The sequence below is a fragment of the Notothenia coriiceps genome, unplaced genomic scaffold (genome assembly GCF_000735185.1).
Source record: "Notothenia coriiceps isolate Sejong01 unplaced genomic scaffold, NC01 NC01_scaffold00014286, whole genome shotgun sequence".
In the NCBI taxonomy this organism is placed as follows: Eukaryota; Metazoa; Chordata; class Actinopteri; order Perciformes; family Nototheniidae; genus Notothenia; species Notothenia coriiceps.
The window spans coordinates 69,951-89,605 of record NW_011346987.1 but is presented as its reverse complement, the minus strand read 5'-3'; the positions used below and the strand labels follow the sequence as shown (position 1 = coordinate 89,605).

At 40.1% G+C, this 19,655-nt stretch overlaps 1 protein-coding gene across 1 annotated transcript; it reads right to left on the bottom strand.

Annotated features, from left to right (window-relative positions):
• Positions 1-2,160: 2,160 nt before the first annotated feature.
• Positions 2,161-19,579, bottom strand: LOC104948370 (A disintegrin and metalloproteinase with thrombospondin motifs 8). The gene is made up of 9 exons (XM_010774561.1): positions 18,624-19,579; positions 15,278-15,517; positions 11,702-11,834; positions 11,418-11,585; positions 10,378-10,670; positions 8,511-8,697; positions 7,218-7,390; positions 5,814-5,989; positions 2,161-4,533 (listed from the first exon to the last, which is right to left on the bottom strand). Exons 1-9 carry the CDS (start codon positions 19,317-19,319, stop codon positions 3,789-3,791), a joined length of 2,811 nt encoding a protein of 936 aa, XP_010772863.1. The 5' UTR covers positions 19,320-19,579; the 3' UTR covers positions 2,161-3,788.
• Positions 19,580-19,655: the final 76 nt, after the last annotated feature.

Sequence of the window (19,655 nt, the reverse complement as noted above, 5' to 3'; positions counted from 1 at the left end):
TGGTACTTTTACTCTGTTTACATCAAGTACGCAAGCAAGTGACAACAAGCGCTAGGTTGAGACAAACTGCCGAGGGCTGCACACAAACGGCACAAAGATTATTTAATGTATTTATGTTAGGCATGGGGCTAAGTGACTAGTGATGCTGTACAAACACGTTTGCAACAACAATCACAGTTTAGCAAACACTAGCTAAGTGTCAAGCTGTTACGTCAAGTCGGCCAGGAGACGAAAAGTGCATCCGGCTGTAACTATCAAATTAAAAGACAGGTGCCCACGCCAATTATTTTAGCTTCAAAATTATGTACTGAATATAATAAATACTACTGTTTATTTTCAATGAATTGATAAATCGATACAACCCTTACTATAGATACAACAGTGGCATTTTATAAAGGCGGAATAAATAAGAAGTCCATCAAACAACCTTTTATTGTTAAGGCGAATTAGCTACATTTCCGGTTTGACCGTGAATAACCATCGACGCAGACTCTCCACATTAGCTAACTACTCTTAGCTACGAAGCTATCATAGCCGATACACACAGTATTATTATTTACCAACTTGGACATTATTAATGTGTACACAACAAAGTATCCGTATTAAAGTACACACCGCAGGGTTACAGTAATCTGACAGACAGCACGAAGGGGGTTTACCTTCTGGGATGAGGCCCTTGGTATCTGCTGGGCCTCGGGATGAAAGCTCAGCTGACAAAAAGCAGCGATGGTGGGAGACAGCGGTGAGCCCTGCCGCTTCGCTCCGGTCACTCACATTCCCTGCGCTTCTCAGGCAGTTGTCAGCCTGCCAGCCGCCAAACTTACATCTGAATTAACGCTCACAAGAATTAACATGACAACAGGCTAAAGTTAAAAGTTGTTGAGGTGCTGTTATCATTCCTTTGTGCTCCCCTGTCTTTTCTGCGCTCTATTTGTATCCCCACAATGCAACGCGCATATCTCACGGTACTGTACAGTAACAGGAAGTCTCACATTCAGCAACATTTACAACATAACTCAGGCACTGCTCAGACATTTGATAAAAATCACATTTATTCACACTTCTGTGTACCTGGTAATCTGATCATAACATGCTCATATCATACACACTAACATATATTTTATTTTTAATTATATTTTAAATGTATTGTAAAATATGGATGTATTGATGTTTTTTTCACTTTTCCATTCACACCTTGAACTTTGTCATACAACCATTCTCTTCAGTAAGGTGAATTATATTAATTTGTAGGTGTCTATGACACTTTTACTGTGTAGCTATATGCTTCCTGGGGAAAACAAGTGATGATTGTATGATGTTAATTCCTCTTATTGTAATGTTTTAATGCCAGACATTAAGAATATTACTATTATTATGAATGCATTTCTCCATATTGATGAATCTCTGTGAAAACACCAGGGACAGTGATGGATATACATTTCTATTCCTGATAGATTTTGATATGTTATATTTAATATATTTGTTTAACTGTTGTCTGTAACCTTAATCATTTTGTATTTGAAAAAATGATTAAGGTTACAGACAACAGTCCAACAAATATATTAATTTGTAACTCATTTGGTCTTTAAATCGAATATGCTCTGCTAGCTGTGAAAGAATAAGATTGGTATTAAATAGGATATTGTTACACATGAACCTGTTTCTGATCTGATATATCTTACAGTATGTCACTGTTGATTCATGTTAAATGAAGGTTTCTCCCATTCCTCTGCTGCTGAGTATGCTTTTATGGCTGTCTTTATTTAAGATGCCTGAGCAGAGAAGTGATTCCCATGTCTGAGGATTTTACAGAAGATCTTAAGGTGTTTTAGTTGTAAAACCTGCAATTAAATACCTCGCCCAACTTTTATAAGCTGTTGACCCAACTCAAAGGATTCCAATAATCTGGCTTTCATTGGTGTGTTTAAGTGGCCAACAATGGGTTTAAAGAGTTCTCTGGAAAACATGGAAAACTTTAATATGTGTATGCATTTAAAGGGTTATTTTGAAGTATGGCTCCTCCCAATATTGGCACATGTTTGTTGATATGTAACCACCAATCTGGAAATCCCTGGAATCTTCAAGTAATCAAGCTTTTTTTGCATAAAAGAGAAAACAAAAAGTATCATAGAGAATACGCATCAGAAAAAGAGAATCACGTATTGACATAAATGTGTTTATTTGACCATTTTTATAGACAACAATCTCAAAGACAGTAGCATCTGCCCAAATTATGTCCAAGGTAAAAAAAATTACAAAAATAAATAGCTTAAAAAGGAAGCTGTAATAATAAAATAGTATGGTCCTTCACTGAAGGGATAGAGTATAAGCCTAATGCTCATTCTGTTTTGTTTTATAACATTATGTAAATTAACATTAGAATAAAAAATCTAATATACATACAAGAGTCTGAAAACATCTGTGAGTGTTTGCATATGATGCATTAACAAATAAAAGTCTGGAAACAAATAAAATTAAAGATACTTTTCACATACACGATAGATAGTATGCTTACGGCTTGGTAATTACACCTCCAAACAAACATTTGTAGCATGGCAAATTGTCTGTACCACTGTTCCTCTCAATGAAATTGTAATCCTTGGAATAAAATTAAACTACAGGGCAGAGGGAATTTCTCTGTCATGGGTTTCTCATTATCAAGGCTAATTCACTTTACACAATGTGTAAATTCAAATTCTATCAATTTTAATACATTCTATACCTTTAGTTGGCATTGAACAAATCTGTAGTCCTTAGTAGCACATTTTAAAGTCCAAAATAATCCTGTTTGAGTGTCACTGATTAGTATTCCTACAGTTCAACACACAAAAAAACGCATTTCCCAGAGGCTTAATACTCCAATGTATCAATCGTATACGTACCGGCCTCAATACAAGAGAAATGGCTCCTTTTAGCTTTGAAGGGCTTTGAGTTCTGTGGAGGACAGTTGGAGATATATGTACACTTTGCTGGTGTTGGACAGCAGGTTTCATGCCATTGCTTTAGCCCCACAATAAATGAAAGGAAACTTACAAAGACATATTGCAGATTATACCAGACTTCATCCAAAAAAGTTAGTTTTTTGTTTCTCTTTCTGGAGAAACTCACACACAGCACCTTCGTCTAACAACATCACATGTACATCCTGAGGTAGATTTCCATTGTGTCTCAATAGTGGTGTCTAATGTCAACAAAACATGACAAAACGATATTCAGGCAAATTCCCATGATCTGACTAGATGCTACCAGTTAGTGATATGGACGGATTACAAGCACGGGACCCCCGGGCACAGACCTGTAGAATGCTCTTTTGGTGGTCACTTTGTGTCAACTTGTGTCTCTTTGAGGTGGTTTTGGGTCTCTTTGTGTTTTTTATATTTCTCTTTGTGGCAATTTTGAGTGTCTCTAGTTGTTTTTGTCAGTTAGTGTTTGGTATATGTCTCCTTGTGGTTCTTTTGCGTCTTCTGGTTAATGTTATGTTTTTCTTTGTGCTCATTTTGCTTCTGTTTGTGGTCACTTTGATTTAATTGGTGGTATTTTTGTGTCAATATGCGGTCGTTTTTTGTCTCTGTGGTTGTTTGTGTCTCTTGGTATTTGTTTTGTGTTTCTTTCTCGTCATTTTGCATCCTTTTGTGATATTTTTTGGGTGGCTTTATACGGTTGTTTTGTGTTGTCATTGTGTGCCTTTTTGGTTGTTTGTCTGTGCCTGGAGAGCCCATCCAGCATTCCATCCATGGTTGGTAAATGCAGTCGGACCAATCAGGGAAAGTTCAGTATACTCATGTTCTTCATAAGCATTCTTGGTTGAGACAGTCCCCGGAGACTGGATCTGGGATTTTGTTCAGATCGCACTTCTCTGACTCAACAATCTTCCCAGTGTAGTCTATGCACACAACGCTGCGGTGGCGCTCCCCCTGGCCACAAGTTCGTGAGCAGACGGACCAAGGTCCCATTTGCCAAATGGGGCATGGCACATCCCCACAGGGCCTGATGTCTACAGGCTTAAGGTCTCTGTCACAATGGCTGGAAAGGAAGCCTGCATTGTCTCTGCATTCAACGTTCCTCCGGGACCATCCGGAGCCACAGCTCTTGGAGCACTCAGACCACTCCCCTAGCATCCAGTCAGGTACGCCAAACGGATGGATCATATGCAAAGACGGTGCAAAGGCCTTCCTCTCCTTTGATTTGTTGAAGCTCACATCTCTAGGGATGAAAAAGGTATATTTGACCTTGGGGGGGTTGTCGTCCCCTGCAGTGGCTAGGAGTTGGATGGTGATGGCCTCCTTCAGCTGCCTAAAGCTCTGTATCCTCTCCAGCGTGGTGGAGGAGCCGCTGTACTTCAGCACAGCGCCCAGCACAGGAATGTCCTGCTCCACCGTGGATACAGAGAAGTTACCGTTGAGGATGTAACAGCCACCCTCTCTCTTTACAGCCAGGTAATTCCCATCATGTTTGATTCCTCTGTGGCTCCGCTGTTTGATGTCAATGTTCGTAGCGCCAACAGGAATTGTGACAATGTCGCTGTATCCATAGCTGGTGGAGAAAAGACAGAACTGAATTAAAATAATTTACCCTCTTTTTTATCCTCCCTTAAATTAATAGTTCATTATTTGGGTCTGATAGCTATCTTCCCTGGACCCAAGCTCTCTGAAATGCTCAAAAATACGGCAACACCTATACATCTAACTAGCCTACTTTATGGAATTCCTTTTAGCTAATATGCTAACAAAGAGAGCTAGGCTAGCTGACCCCATTTTTCAGTTTTGCGCTATGATAGCTAACCAACTGCTGGCTGTAGACTTTCATTTACTCAGAATTACCCTGATCAAAAGCCACAAACTGAAACCTGTTGGTAAAAACAATAAAGTAATTCTGTATACTACGTGTTGCTGGAGCCTAACCTTTTGAGACTCTCCCCCCCCCCGCTCCATGCACCTTGGAAGTAGTTAAAGTAGTGCCAGAGATCCCTACTAAGCTATTAAAGTGGTAGGAATGTTGTCTAATACTCAGGACGTCAAAGCATTCAGGCTAAATAAATGTTAATAAATGCTTATTAGCAATCCTAGGTAAGAAACTGATTAGTATTGGTCCTCTGATGTATCTCTCAGAAATACGGAAAGAGTTTTTTCGATTTCATTATCAGGTAACTTTTTTATTGCTATGTTTGTTTTGTGTCCTAGCTTACATCTATAAATATATAAATAGAGAAACTATTTGTTATATTGGCCACTGGCTGTTGGCAGTGTAGGAATGTGATTGTTCTTCCTGGAAACCGGAGAATATAAAGAGAAAAATCATTTCCAAATTACATAAAGTGGATCATGTTTTTGAATCGGGTTGTTTGTTTGTTTTTCTGTCTGTCTATGCAGGGTTATGGAAAACTGCTGGCCTGCTTTCATAAATCATGGTGGAGGAGTGTATCATTTGCCAGGGAATAAATCAGTAATTAAGTTTGGAGCAGATTCAGATCATTGTGTGCAAACAAGCAATAGTTTTATATCATTCTAACAGCCATTCTTTTTTTCCATGTATTTGTCCCTTTAAAATAACTGCTTTCATTGCTGCAAAACCTTTCCATCAAGATAAGCAAGACGAAGCAGCGTTTTCGATGCTACAATCTTTCATCAGATCAGAGAATGTCAAAACTATAAACAGTCAAATATATCACTGATTTTATATCTGAATTATTTTGGTAGCTAGCTTCTTGTTCTGCTAGTGCGTTGCCCTCATTTTTTCACTCAAAATGATATCAATCTACAGTGCATTTGTTATTACTTTCATTTTCATATACCAAGGATTTTCAGAGCACTTACGTTGCTTTGTTGTAGGAGCCTGTGATCTTTCGACAAGTGAGCCCACTCCCTCCACACACTCCGCACTTATCCAATCTCTTGTTGGATCCAATCACCTGGTCACAGCCGGCCTTCACACACTGGCCTTGGACACACACCGATGTGGTGTCAGGGCCACAGGTCGTCCCATCAATGACCTGCAGGAGCGAAGCAAGTAGTGGTTGTTAATTATTTTAACAAAAGTCAAGCGTTTTTTATCAAAGTGTTCTAAATGGAACTAAAAATGCATGTGTTTCGGAAGTATTGAGAATAGGACGACAAACATGAGACTTGGGATATACTGCACAGCAGGTTGTGTGACAGGTTGTTCTGATGTAGTTTTGATGTTGTTAGGCCACCCCTTGTTTACTTTAATTCGTCAAAAAATAGGATGATGAATTGATAGGAGTGGAGTATTCCTTTAACAAAGGTCTGTTGAAAAGCTTTTAACAATGACTCTAACAGGTCCACAAAAAGAGAGAATGTGGACTTGGGGTTATTGGTCAAACTCCTTTTCGTAGGTCAAGATAATCTTGACTGAAAGAATAATTGTGTTCAAATAAGTCTTTGAATGGGGTTTTCGCTTGAGCTTCCACACAAATAATGCAAATGTCATAGTTATATTAACTCAGGAAAGGCCAGGTTTCCATGGGTCATGTGAAATAATTTGTCAGTGCAAAACAGATAATAACATTAATAACAATGGATTAATGAATTTATACTTTCATGTGATATCATATTATATCTACATATATTTATTTACTTTAGCAGAAATTAGTTGGCCACAGAATTTTGAACACAATACATCTCAGAAATCAGCCTTACTTTAGAGCTTTATTCAGTACACTTCTAGAGAAGCTTTACGGAGACCTTTGACAGCAATGGATTCCTTCGATTTGACAGTGTATTATTACATTGCTTAGTTGAATACTCAATTCTGATGGGTGAAATTTGGACATTCCAGGGGTTTGTTTAATATTCAGACCTCCACTAAGGAGGACACTCTGACTAATGTGCAGTCATATCAATCCGCAGAAAGTATGGTCAATTGTACGTCAGTTGTGAACACTAAACATAGTTTTCCTCCATCAGTGAATACCGGAATACATTTTATTAATATTATATTTGTGGAGAGCACAAAATGGAAAGAGGTTAGAGACCATCAACCTGTTGGTGTTCTTTTATTCATTTTCACTATAGCTTAAAAATGAGTTTGCTCCTGCTCTGATACTCACGATTATGTACTTTAAGGATGGTTGTGTTCTCAATCAATTACAATACAAGCTTTTATGTCGGACTGAGTTCTAAGGTATATATTTCACCATTGAATGTGAATATGTGAAAAGTATAATGGTTGCGTTTGAGTTGTGAGTGCATCTGCTGTACCTTGGGTTCGAACACCTTAAATTCACTGCTGCCCCTGGCCCTGCAGAACAGCTTGCATCTGTCTCTGGGAGAAACGCCGGCGTACTTTGGGATCCACTGTTTCATATTCCCATTGTAGTCCAGGTAGTTAGGGCTGTTGTACATATCACACTGCTCCTCTCTGAAACTCTTTCCTAAGGTAAAGAAGTAAAGATTAGTGTACAATACACTGAGGTCTACTATGGAAATGAAATCATTCAGATTCATAAAAAAACCTAATGTGCATTTAAGACAATTATACAAGATCATTTCGGTAAAAATAAGAATCACAAGAAGAAATATAAAGCATATAATTTAAAAGGTCAAATGTAAATGTCACTACTAAAATGCAAAAAAATACTAAAAGTGTCAAAAGAGATGAATCATTAACCTATTTATAATGAATTGATCCATGAGACGACATCTCTACAGAAAGGGCGTGAATTCATTCTACACAAGAATGCATGATCTGTAGCATTTCATTATTATTGCATGTTTCCATGGTTTTATTGTATGTGTCTACCTTGTCAAAAAGGTCTGGTTAAACCATTAAATATTTGTCAAGACATCTTTTTTTACCTCCTTCAAGAAGGTTATGTGTTCAGCTTTGTTTGTTTCTCTCTCTGTCAGCAAGATTTTTTTTTAAAAACTAGTGGAGGAAAATTCATGAAATCTGTTGGGAGGATATAGCCTGTGGATCTGATTCACAGAGGCGGATACACACATTATTTTTCACTTTCATTAACATTGCAAAATAGGGAATAGGTCTGCACACTACATTTGCCCTTGTAGTTATTATATTGAATATATGATATGTATATGTAAAACCCATCCATTTCGATTGTATCTTGCCAAAAAAAAAAGGGTGAAAAAAACACCAAAAAAGTTACTTTACATGACATGTTAGACGCTTTTATCCAAAGCGACGTAAATACTCAATACTGTGGACAATCCCCACAGGAGCAATTTGGGGTGAAGTGTCTTGCCCAGGGACACAACGACATGCAGTGGGGTTTGAACCTGTGGCCCCCTGGTCCCAACACCAAGGCTCTATCCACTGCACTACACCTCCCTATGGAAAACTTCAAATCATTCTTCCTTGAAGATAATATATCTGCATGTTCCTTGTTGTTTGGAGTTTGAATCTTTATGGTTTTTACACTTTGTAAGTCACTTGTAAGTCGCTTTGGATCAAATGTAATGTAATGGAGTGTATCAAATCATTCAGCATGCTGGAAGCTTTGCTTTTAAAACCTGCCTATTGCTTATTCTCACCTTCGTCTTTGTCACAGGGCTGCGTGTTGCAGGACTGGTACCGAACCCTCTGTCCCTCACAGTACTTTCCTCCGTTCTGCGGGATAGGTTCAGTGCACTCCCTGTGGGAGAACTCCACCCCCCCTCCACACGTCCTGGAGCACTGCTGCCACGGCCCCCACAAACTCCAGCCGCCGTCCACAGCCACCTGCGGTACAACACAGCGAGGGAAGAGGAGGGAAAAGAGCAGTCAGAGTAGGTGGTTAGAGCTCAGTGCCAAAGGCAATCTCAGCTGTGTAGCCTTAACCACAGTCTGGGCTTCTGGGTTTGAGGCCGCACAGTGTGCTGGCGTGCCGCGACTCCAGGCTAAATCTGTGTTGAAGTTCGGCACGCGCATGCTGTCTGCCTCTGCCCGCATTCCTGCCACATGTGTCACTCACCACTAGTGGAACCTGCCATGCTGCAGCTTTGGAAGGCATCATTGAAAGTGTGTGTGCATATGTGTATGTGTTTGAAGAGTTAGTGTCCTTTTCCAGCAGTTTATGAGTTTGGACCAGCTAACATCCCAACTGCCAGCACGTCTGGGTTGATAAACAGATGTATGATCATAACACAAGCAGCAGATATCAACGTGAGCAAGGTAAAATGAAACACTGAGACTTATACATGTTCTTTTAGGAAATATAAACAGACATTATGAACAACTTGGTTTAAACTTACTGAATTCCAAGTAAGTATATTCATAAACAGTCACTTGTGCTTTTCATTTCAGTCACTTGTGCTTTTCATTTCAGTCACTTGTGCTTTTCATTTATGTAAAAAACTGCTATTTCTGTAAGACACTGTGTCTTTGAATTGCGACAGCCAGGCTAACTAGGAGGTTTTTTTCCCCAAAAACAACCGATTTCCAATATAAATGTTGTTTTGCGTTGGTTAATAACAATCCTTTTATGGTTGGTTTGGTGCTTTACATTGCATTAAGTTTTAGATGTAAAATGTTTCCTTAGCACAGAAAGGACATCTTCTTATCATTCACTACATAATGTAGGTCGCAAGTTCATTTAGACTATTTCCAGGATTGCTGTTGCAGAACAGAGGGTCAAACCTATTAAATTTGTAAAAAAGAATTCTGTATAAAAAACCCAATGTGAAAACTTAAAACATTGAAAACCTGTTTTTGTTGTCCAAAAAAATTGTCTAAAAATAATCCAACGGGTTTTTGCCAACAAATTTGGTAACTTTTTTTGTAAAATACAGTGCACTTCAAAGGAAGTTACTCATCTAAAAAAAAAGGGACAAGATGTTGGTATTAGAAGTGTTCTGGTTACCAATCACGGTTAAGCAGATTGAATACAGGTTTACAGTCATCTCAAGAGGAATTAGCTTTGTATTAGCTTAGCTAATCGGTTGTAGACTTTGCCCATTGACAACTCAAACTTTATTCTAGCATCTTAAATTGATTATCTGACCTTAATCAATGACTGATACAGTCTTGGCTTGAATATCCTTTAAACAGACACCAGAACTTCCAAAATATTGGCTGTAGTTCCCTGAGTCATATCATTATCAGACTAAAAATAGCAGATGGTTTTAAAGTTGGTACGTTAACTAAAACACCGATTTGTACATTGTATTGAATGGCTGTCACTGTATCTACTATTTAAGTCTAGAGGAAAATTATGAGGGCTAAAAGTTGGGATAACAGCACAAGAAGGAAGAAATTCAGAAGTCAGCAAACTTCTTTGAACTTTAGCTAACATTAGCCACCATAAGTCATACCAGACCAACTAAAGCTGTAGCACCGAACCCCAGAGTGTGTTGAATTAAGCAAGGGAGAGTTTTATCGTTAATGACTTCAAAATGCGGAAGAACACAGAAGCAGACTTACCAAAGGCTGCATCACGTCCTGAGTGGGCATGCACTCTCCGTGGAGGCAGGACCCGTTGAGGCTGCAGGGGGTCCCGTCCGCCCAGGGTAAGCTGCCGTTCTTGGTGGAGCACTGCTGCGTCCCATCCTCCTGACACCACAGCTGGCTACAAATATCACTGTCTGAGGAGTTGGGGCATTGGACAAACTCCTCTCCAAACATGTGCTGGCACTGCTGGTCCAGGCTGTACTTGAAGCCCGGCAGCTCGCTCGGTAACGGCATGGTACTCTCTGTTACATCCAGCAGACAGTCCCCTATGGCCACAACACAAAGAAAAGAAACATTGCATGAGATTATAGTGTGGTTTATGGGGATTAAGGACTTTGGGTGGCATGACAACATTGGGAAATGATTCAGGGCAAAAATGGATAACGTCACTTTAATAGGCATCCTAGGGTTTTGAATCTTGACATTTGGTAGCTATTTCAAATCAGAAAGCTTTCATTGTCCTCACATGATTCTCTATTACATTCAATAAACTTGTGTTTCTTGAGTGTTCAATGACGTCCGCAGTTTGGAATGAACACTCTCAGCCACACACGATTTTTATTCAAACTGATAAAGAACATATTTTGCTGACACCAGCTGTTGCTTTTGGCTGAGGAGGTGAAGAACAGGAAGAAGTCCGTTGCATGACTCATAGGGAAAGAAGGTTCACTGATAGGTCTAGCAAGGATACAAACAAATGTAACATACACAACCAGGGATGGAGAGAGGGAAGCTACATTAAGAAACAAAAAGAGAGTTAGGAGAAGGCGATGTGGAAATCGAGGGCACGATAAACTATCCCTACAACCCATAATTTGAGGGGAGCGACATGTTTGCACAAGAAAGCAATAGTTATAGCAGAAGAGGAATAACATTATGTTTTATTCATCTCTGAATCAGCCCTAAGAGAGTCAGTATTGTGAAAGAGACTTCCATACTGGCTGCTTAGCTTCTGATCAGTGTGTAATTTCTAGTATGCTGGGGAAAAAATAATTTTTTCAAATATTTCTTACCATGTCCATTGTCAAAGAACTCTGTGATGTAGAGAGCGCTGCAGGGAGACCAAGGCGCGGTCTTGTTGAGGCTGACAAACAGAGGAGCCATCAGGTGATGACCTCCCAGATCTCCAAACAGCCTCTCACAGGTCTTGGAGTCATCATGAGGCATACTCAACACATGACCTGCAATGGTGATAATGGGAGACACAGTTTCACAGATGCACAGAAAAGTGGTTCTGAATGACTGGAAAATACTTTAAGGCCACATACCTACCCTTAAATAATAAATGTAAACTTACCGAGCTCGTGAGCAGCTGTGAAGGCAGCTTGCAGACCGTTATCCTCGATAACTGAGCAGCTTCTCTTGGGATCGCACATCGTCCCAACATCGGCCACACCCAACGTGTCGCAGCTTTTCTGTCCGCAGATGTCCTTCAACACAAATAAGACAGAAAAAACATTGAAACTGGAGCAAGAAAGGTAATATAGAAGAAACAATATATATACATACTGTTCTTATTCATTGTTCATACTTATACCTATAAATATACATACAACAAACAGAAAAACATATGGCTTACTATTATGAAGAATGAAGAAATAAAAAATATTGCTGTCATTCTGCATAAAAATGACCGTATGGGCTTCTGCTTGCTGCAGGGAGGGAGTGACTTTCTGGGCGATGGGCCTTTGGAACGATGGGCATTGTTTTCAGAAAACAATACTAAATGACTATTAGGACATTTTCCGGACAATTGTGGTTTCGTAATATTGGGCCTTTGGAACAATGGGCAGTCTGCAGAAAGCCAGGATATGTTAGGCAACCTTTAACAAATTCAGCCTGAGAGGATAGGTGTGTTTTGTTTATTTTTAAAATGGATTCAGCACTGCAGCGGCTTGCACTTCACTCGTATTGCTATAAGTAACTCAGTAAGATGTCATAGACTACTCCACTGTTTGAGGTTACGTTGCAAAAACAGATTTTTATGCTTGAAATTTCTTAAAACTATGAACATTTTTCTTTACCCATATTGTATTATGTCTTTTCAAGGTTACTGTGTAAAACAAATGTGTTTGCCAGAACGCTACTAGGGCTTTTGCTATACATTGGCTATGTACAGCAAGAGGTTGGATTAGGGTTGGACAATAATCTCCAGTGGCATACAGTATGTCAATTACAAACAATATACTGTGAATGGTATCTGCCTGTGTACCATGAGTAACATACAATTTCTAAGTACCATAAGCCAGTAGAACCACAGCGGCATTGCAAAAATGAACAGTGACAACAAACATATCACTTAATGTAGAATAGACTTATGCCGATAGAACAAACATATCATGAGAGATGATGAGACACCTCTGTATTGGAACCAATTCAACAATGTAATTCATATCAGTGTAGGCCAGGGCATTTTCATGGTCAACCAGTTTAGCATTCACAAATATTGGCTCTAACCACTGTTCTAACCCTGAATAAGGACTATCTCCCTTAAAAGGAGTGCCCATTTGCTTAGAAACAGCTGGCAAAGTGAACTATCAAAGAGTAAAGACATTATTCTAAATATATTAAGAGTATGGGCAGCTCTTTCATTGTTATTTTATGTATTCGGATGGCGGACCCTCATTGCTTATTTGTGTCCAGTTGTTTTTCTGTCACTCTTTAAGAAACAAATCAAAAACTTGTTGCTCAGTGTTTCCGTCATAAAAAAGCAAATAAATAAACTCAGCATGCAGCTATGATCTTAACTGTGGTTTATCAAAAATCCTTCCTTGCTCCATAAGACGCCTGGCTGTGTAGGATGAAGACGGACACGTCCATGGCCTTTGCCTGAGCCCAAAAAAAAACCACAAGGCACAACCCTCTGTGATTCAAAACACATCTGGACATGGAGCTGCGTTTTGAACGCTGCACAGCGTCTGTTCGTACACCTTGTTCCACAATAGCATCGGTCACTCACAGACACAAAGTAAGATGTAGCACAAGCATTTGCATATGTATAGCTTTAGCAGACATATGTACATTTGCCGAATGCAGCATAAGACCACAAAAATGCACAAGAATAACTGTTTCCACTGAATGCAACAGAGTGTACAGTTTCACAACAGCCAGTATTAGCAGCAGCATTCTTATAGTGGGATATATGGCACACTGTTTCAACCCAGACAAGCAGATCATTTTTAAAGAGCCTTAATCATGTCATGGCTGATTTGTGGCGGCACTAAAGTTAGCTCATCCACAAGGAGCCTTCCGTCCTCCACATTTCAAAGCACATCTCCGCTGAAATGGAAAAACCAACACAAACAGGGTTCATGTGAATGATGGCAACAAATCCAGCACAAGACTGCATGAAGCCCATATGTTCTATTCATCATTTGCTCGATCCCGGGTCAGATCTAATGTCTTTCAACCTGTCATCGAATCAAGCTGCATCCAGGGCTATAGAAATGTACTTGGCTGATGTGTTGTGTGCTAACACCTTGTCCACATGCACTTACCGGGTGAAAAAAAGCAGCCAAATACAGTCATAACAAGCCAATCACAAGTCCAACCCTTAGGACTGCTGAACTTATTTCCTGCTGAAGCATCCATAAAGCACACTGTTTACTCTCTGCTGACATTTCCCCAGCTTGGAAAAGTGTTCAACTATTCCATCTTGATGATCCCTTTTCAGCATCCTTAGTTCACCCAAAGAGCCAGAAAGGCTTTCCTTAACCACATCTTGTTTCCCTTTTTGGGTAGCTTAAAGAAAATATGTTTATAATTGTCCCAAAGCAGAGAATATGGCACAACTTGCCCTAAAATGCACCTGCGTTACTGTAAAATACTTTGGCTTCAAGTCATTGTTGTGTGGTTTAGTTTGCTGTTCAGAAACCACACTATGTACCACAGCTGGCCTGGGACTGAATCCAGCAGGGATTTATTTGTGACTCATCCTTGCTTCCTTGGGCTATTTCCTTCTGAATGGAGAACAACATATTCGAGACTATCATGGGTGAGTGCTTTATCCATCTTATAGTACGCTGTAAAGCAATCACAACATTGTTTGTGTTGTTTCATACCTAACAGCCCGGCGTATGCTCTGAAGAAAGAGTCAACAATCATCAGATATTTTTTACTCATACCGATTAGTTTTAGAGCTGTATTTATCAAGCGTGGATGATACATTTTTGGCCTTGTAAAGTTCTTATGGCTCTTGTTTTTTTCCCATCGAAAGAATGTGATTCCAATACTCACTTTATTTTGTTTTTGTCTCTGCCAACTCTCGAGGGAAATATCTGCTCTTTATTTGCTAAATGTTACACGATATTTACCACTAACTTTGTCCGCCTGCTGTTTATTGCTGAGCAGGTACAGTCTATCAATTTAGTTTTTTTAAACTGCGTCCTTTTAATGTTTGCTATGGATGTAGTAATTCGGAAGGGTTAACAAGGAAGTCCAGGAAGTACACTGAAAACTGAAATGCTGGCTTGAATCAAATGTATTATGTCAACAAATCAGGTCAGTTAAAACCAATAGAATTAAAGTTTAACCTAATTTATATTTTTGATTTAACTAAATAGTATGGCTTTCAACATAATACATGTAATTAAAGTGAAGACTGATAAAGTCTGTGTCCTGTGTGAACCCAAATGCAACAATGTAATTAATGTGACAAATTCATCTGCTGAAGAAGATAGTGCAAGCTTTGACGTTAAGTAGACCTTTAGTCAAACTACCTCTCATGGGTGAATAATCAACTCTCAAACTCACCACAATGTCTCTCCTCAAATGATTGTGACACTATTTGCAGATGATGGTACGTTTTATCCAGAGACATTACCAGCAATTTTACAGCTGAAGAAGCTAAAACAGCTTTGTCATTGGCCCTCACCTCTCTGGTGAAGAGCATGGCAGTGTCATAGTGCTCTGGATGCCTCTGGCTCGGCGGGTTGAAGAGCTGCTGCCAGGAGCAGAAGTTCCTCAGAGCAACCCCCCCGTTGCTGGAGACCTCCGGGCCGACCTCCTCTTCCTCCACAACCAACATCTTAACCACCACTATGTTGACCGAGTTCTTTATGCTGGGGTGCTTGTAAAGCTGGGCAGCCATTGACATCAGGGTTAGAATGTAGTGCTGCGAGAGGGGAGAGACAGGACACAACATTTAAAGAGATTAACTTCCATGAACATGAACTTCATTGCTCAAGGCATTTAAAAAGTGTTTACATCCATGTTTGATTAAAGAACCAAACGGATGAAGGTCAAGCACTGATTCTATGAATTTTGCATAATATTATGTCTGTATCTCTGCTTGAACAGACTAAAGCAATTAGCAAACAATTTAAAGTTTTCTGTCGTAAGATGATTATATTTGGGTAGCAAAATGTTATAATATATCATTAGTCATTATTTGTTTCCAAATAGACTTATAATCTGAGTGTTTGGGTCTAACTTCCCACAGAGCATCCTCAGTTCAAAATAATACAAATGCTAGTCTTTCATTGGTGGGCCGTATGCTCAATCACCATTGTGTTAACCATTTGGCAGATAGTGACGTGTTCGACTGAAATCCTGAGGATAATTGCTTTGACAAACATTTTGTGTTTCTATTAAGAGACTTGAAATTGGTAATCAAAGAATTGTCTGAACAGCACCATCATAAATTACCCTAACTCTAACCCTAATGCAAGGGAGACTTTTTTTGTCTAATTTTTTACTTTAAGACAAAACAATAAATGCAAATAAACAATCTAGGCCTATATGATTTTTTTTTCACTATGACTCTCATGATATGTAGGCTATGTGTATACATGCCGTACAGTATACTGCTCCTACTCTGACACATGAGTTTATCCTGCTAACTTCAAAAGTATTGCATTTAAGCTTTAAATTGCCAGACATTTTTAGACACACTCGAGTCATGTCACTTATGGCGCGTTTCCACTGCCGCGCAGAACTCGCTTTAAGCGTGCACTGCAGAGCCGTGCGGGGCTCGTTTTTGGTTGCGCTTCCACTTGGCCTAGTTTTGGCCCGGGGCTACTTTTTCACCTTTTTTCTGGCCGGACTAAATCGTGGTTCTATCGAGGCCAACAAACAGGGCTGAGTCGGGCTGAGTTTGCTAAACTAGAGAAAGAATCGCTGTCAAGGGGGCTACAACTACAACAAGATGAACATATTTGACCGTGATTTAATTGTAATACACGTTTCAAAATGATGCCAAACTAACAACATACTGATACCGGTTAGTAAAAATCATGAATTAATGCTTTGATAAGTCTGCAGACAGACGGAAGGCGAAAAACCTTTTAAAATGCGTGATCTTCTTATTATAGACACATGCATTTCCAAACATTTGGTCTACCTACGCTGTAAAATGTATTATCTCTTCGATTTACACACGGAATCTATTGCACGTCTGTCCGTCCTGGGAGAGGGATCCCTCCTCTGTTGCTCTCCCTGAGGTTTTCTCCCATGTTCCCCTTTAAACTGTGGGTTTTTCTCCGGAGGTTTTTCATTGTACGATGTGAGGACAGAGGGTGTCGTTTTCTCATACTGATATTCTGCACAAACGGTGCTGTTGTATTTGCTGTAAAGTGTCTTTACTGTCGGGTATTTTTATTATATGTACAGCACTTTGGCTGGACCAAAAATCGTTTAAAATGTGCTATATAAATAAAACTTGATTTGATTTGTTGTCTAAATGGAGATAGGGCTCAGCTTACGCAATATAGGCTATATGCTCCGACCGTCCACACTCACAACGGCCTATACAGACATAAATAAACCAGGGACTGTATTCACCATGACACAGACAGTCAGTGGTTTGTACTTGTTTAACTTTTGTCTAGTTTCTGAACAGATATGAGGAGCTTGAGTGTAAACAGCTAACGGCTGATGTTGTTTTTTCTGGGTTGCTCACGGGTGCTCATTGAAGATGATGTCACGGCTCCGCCTACACTGCGTTACTATAGTTACTGCCCCAGCTCATAAACTGTAATGGAAGAGCAGCATTAAAGTGAGCCGGGCCTAATAAGGCCTAACCAAACCGAGCGAGGCCGAGTGAGGCCTGTGGTGGAAATGCGCCATTAGCTTTGCAACAGTTTGAGGAAAATAGATGCAAGATTTAGGCCAACTTGTCTTTTTCTGTAAAGAATTCAGTAACGTAACTTTTTGGCTGTATTATCTGTAAGCTCTGCCTCCACATTTTTTGTGCACTTCACTATGATTGGGTCTTGGGCCGTCCTGACGGGCTGGGTTTTCCACAGAGCTGTCAGAGTTGTTTTAGTGGATAGCTGGTAAATCACAATGTGGGAGACTGTGCCATGATGTATCGCAACGTCTTCCATCAGCCTAGCTGCACTCACTCTTCTCTTCCTGGGGTATGATGACGTTCCCGCATGAAAAGTTTTTCCACATGTGCTACACGAGCCACATGATGTTGATTTTTGCCTTGGAACTCTAATCACTAAAACACCCCTGCTCAAACAAAAACAAAAGGTAATGACATTTGAGCGAGTCTGTTTTGTAATTTGTAAAAAGCTAATTGAAATTCAACTTGTCCGTCTAACCTTTGTCCACCTGAACCTGTTTTCTAGCCTTTAGATACTCACTTAGATCACTTATTTTGGGATGAGGCAGAGGGTCTGGCAGCTGAGGAGTTTGCTAAGTGCAAACAGACTCCAGACTGTGGCAGGATCACAGATTGTTCTACTTTTTTTCAAATACATCTAGAGTTAAGCTCTGGATTGAAAGAGGACTGATATTATGGATGGAGGATAATTTCAGGATTGTTTTTGTATTCTATCACTATCCATCATATATATGTGTTCAATTTAAATATTGGATGATTTGGATCAATTAAACAAAGTCATGAAAAGGAGTTAATCCAAATTCTATTAGATATTGTAAGCCTTGTGAATATTCACTTCATGACGCTGAGGCCCTGCTGCCAAATCGTGACCAAGTTCTCAGGAATGTGCTTCAGCATTGTTTGCATTTTTGTTGCCTGACCTCTTTCTCAGCCTGTTGAAATCAGGGAGCCCATCGATTTCCTCCCAAGCCCCCTTAATGCTAAAATGTGTTTCACAAAGAGGCACATACAATCCGATTCCTGCACTGTTTGTGTTGGCTTTGAATACTTCCAAGGAGGAGGATGGAACGTTTGTTTATGTGACAGATCTAACGATTGTTTGGGTTCCTATCAACAATGTGTGCAGGGAAAAAAGTTGATCGTGTCTAACCTTTATTTCATCTCCGAAGAATTGGGTCATAGTTGAGTCTGCCACAACCAGGGTCTCTATGAACCGTGGTGCGGAAACAAAGCGTCTCCGGCGAGGTTCCCTCCTTTCCCCGTTGTGCTCCGCCGCCGCCGCGTGATCAAACAGGAGGGGAACACCGTGGCTGTTTGTGAATGTCCTTCTCTTGATGACATGCAGATGCTCGGCAGCGTCTGGCCCCAGGCCGCCGCGAAGTTTGGGCTCAATTAAATACTCTTTCCCCTCCGTTATAAAGGAGCCAAAGATGCCGGCGCACAAACTGACAGCCACCATCGAGCTCTCATCGTGGTCTACATTCCCCGAGTAAAAACAGCTCCTAAGATGTCCTTCACTCTCCTCTGTCTGGTTCATGTATTTGTGGAGATCTGCGACAGGCTGGGCACCTGAAGCGCTGCGTAAAGCGCCAACATCTCTGGCTTTAATGCGCTGTATGGTGAACGAAGGCGCGATAAAGCTGGTATCTGGAATAAGATTAAGTGTCAAATCCTTGCCAAATGCACTGAGGATAAACCTCGGCTGCTCCTCACTCCTTTTCCAAAAGCGACCACTGATTCTTCCATTTATCCGGACAGGTACAATATCCTCTGATTCAAAAGGAGTTGAAAGTGCAGCGTTCATTACGCCCAGGAGTAAAAACATCAAACACACAGTGGAACACATCTTCTGCAATGGAAATTACACTGACGAGCGGTAAAAAATAAAGACTTTATTAGAATGAATGTCCTTGATCTCTGGTAAGTGGCGCGTCTTCTCCAATCGATATCTCCTCAGGTCGGGAATCTTTTCAAAATAAAATAGATTGTCCAGCGCTGCAAGACAATCTTGGTCAAACTATTTAATTTCAGTCTGTCTGAGTTGTCGTTTCTAATTCACCAAGCAAGCTAAGTCTTGTTGTGCCACTCACCAGCACCGCTGCAGTCTGGACACATCGGGGGTATTTATACTTTCTGCTCTTCCCTGGACATGAGGGGGTTTATTTTTGATATCCTCGGTTGC

What these genes read in the sequence shown, in the direction of transcription:
- LOC104948370 (XM_010774561.1), bottom strand. Translation starts at nt 19,319, where the DNA reads ATGTGTTCCACTGTGTGTTTGATGTTTTTACTCCTGGGCGTAATGAAC. An exon ending in TCTTCGGAGATGAAATAAAG is followed by an intron (nt 15,518 to 18,623) that starts GTTAGACACGAT and finishes CCCCTCTCGCAG; the next exon opens with CACTACATTCTAACCCTGAT. An exon ending in GGCTCCTACAACAAAGCAAC is followed by an intron (nt 4,534 to 5,813) that starts GTAAGTGCTCTG and finishes TTTCTCCACCAG; the next exon opens with CTATGGATACAGCGACATTG.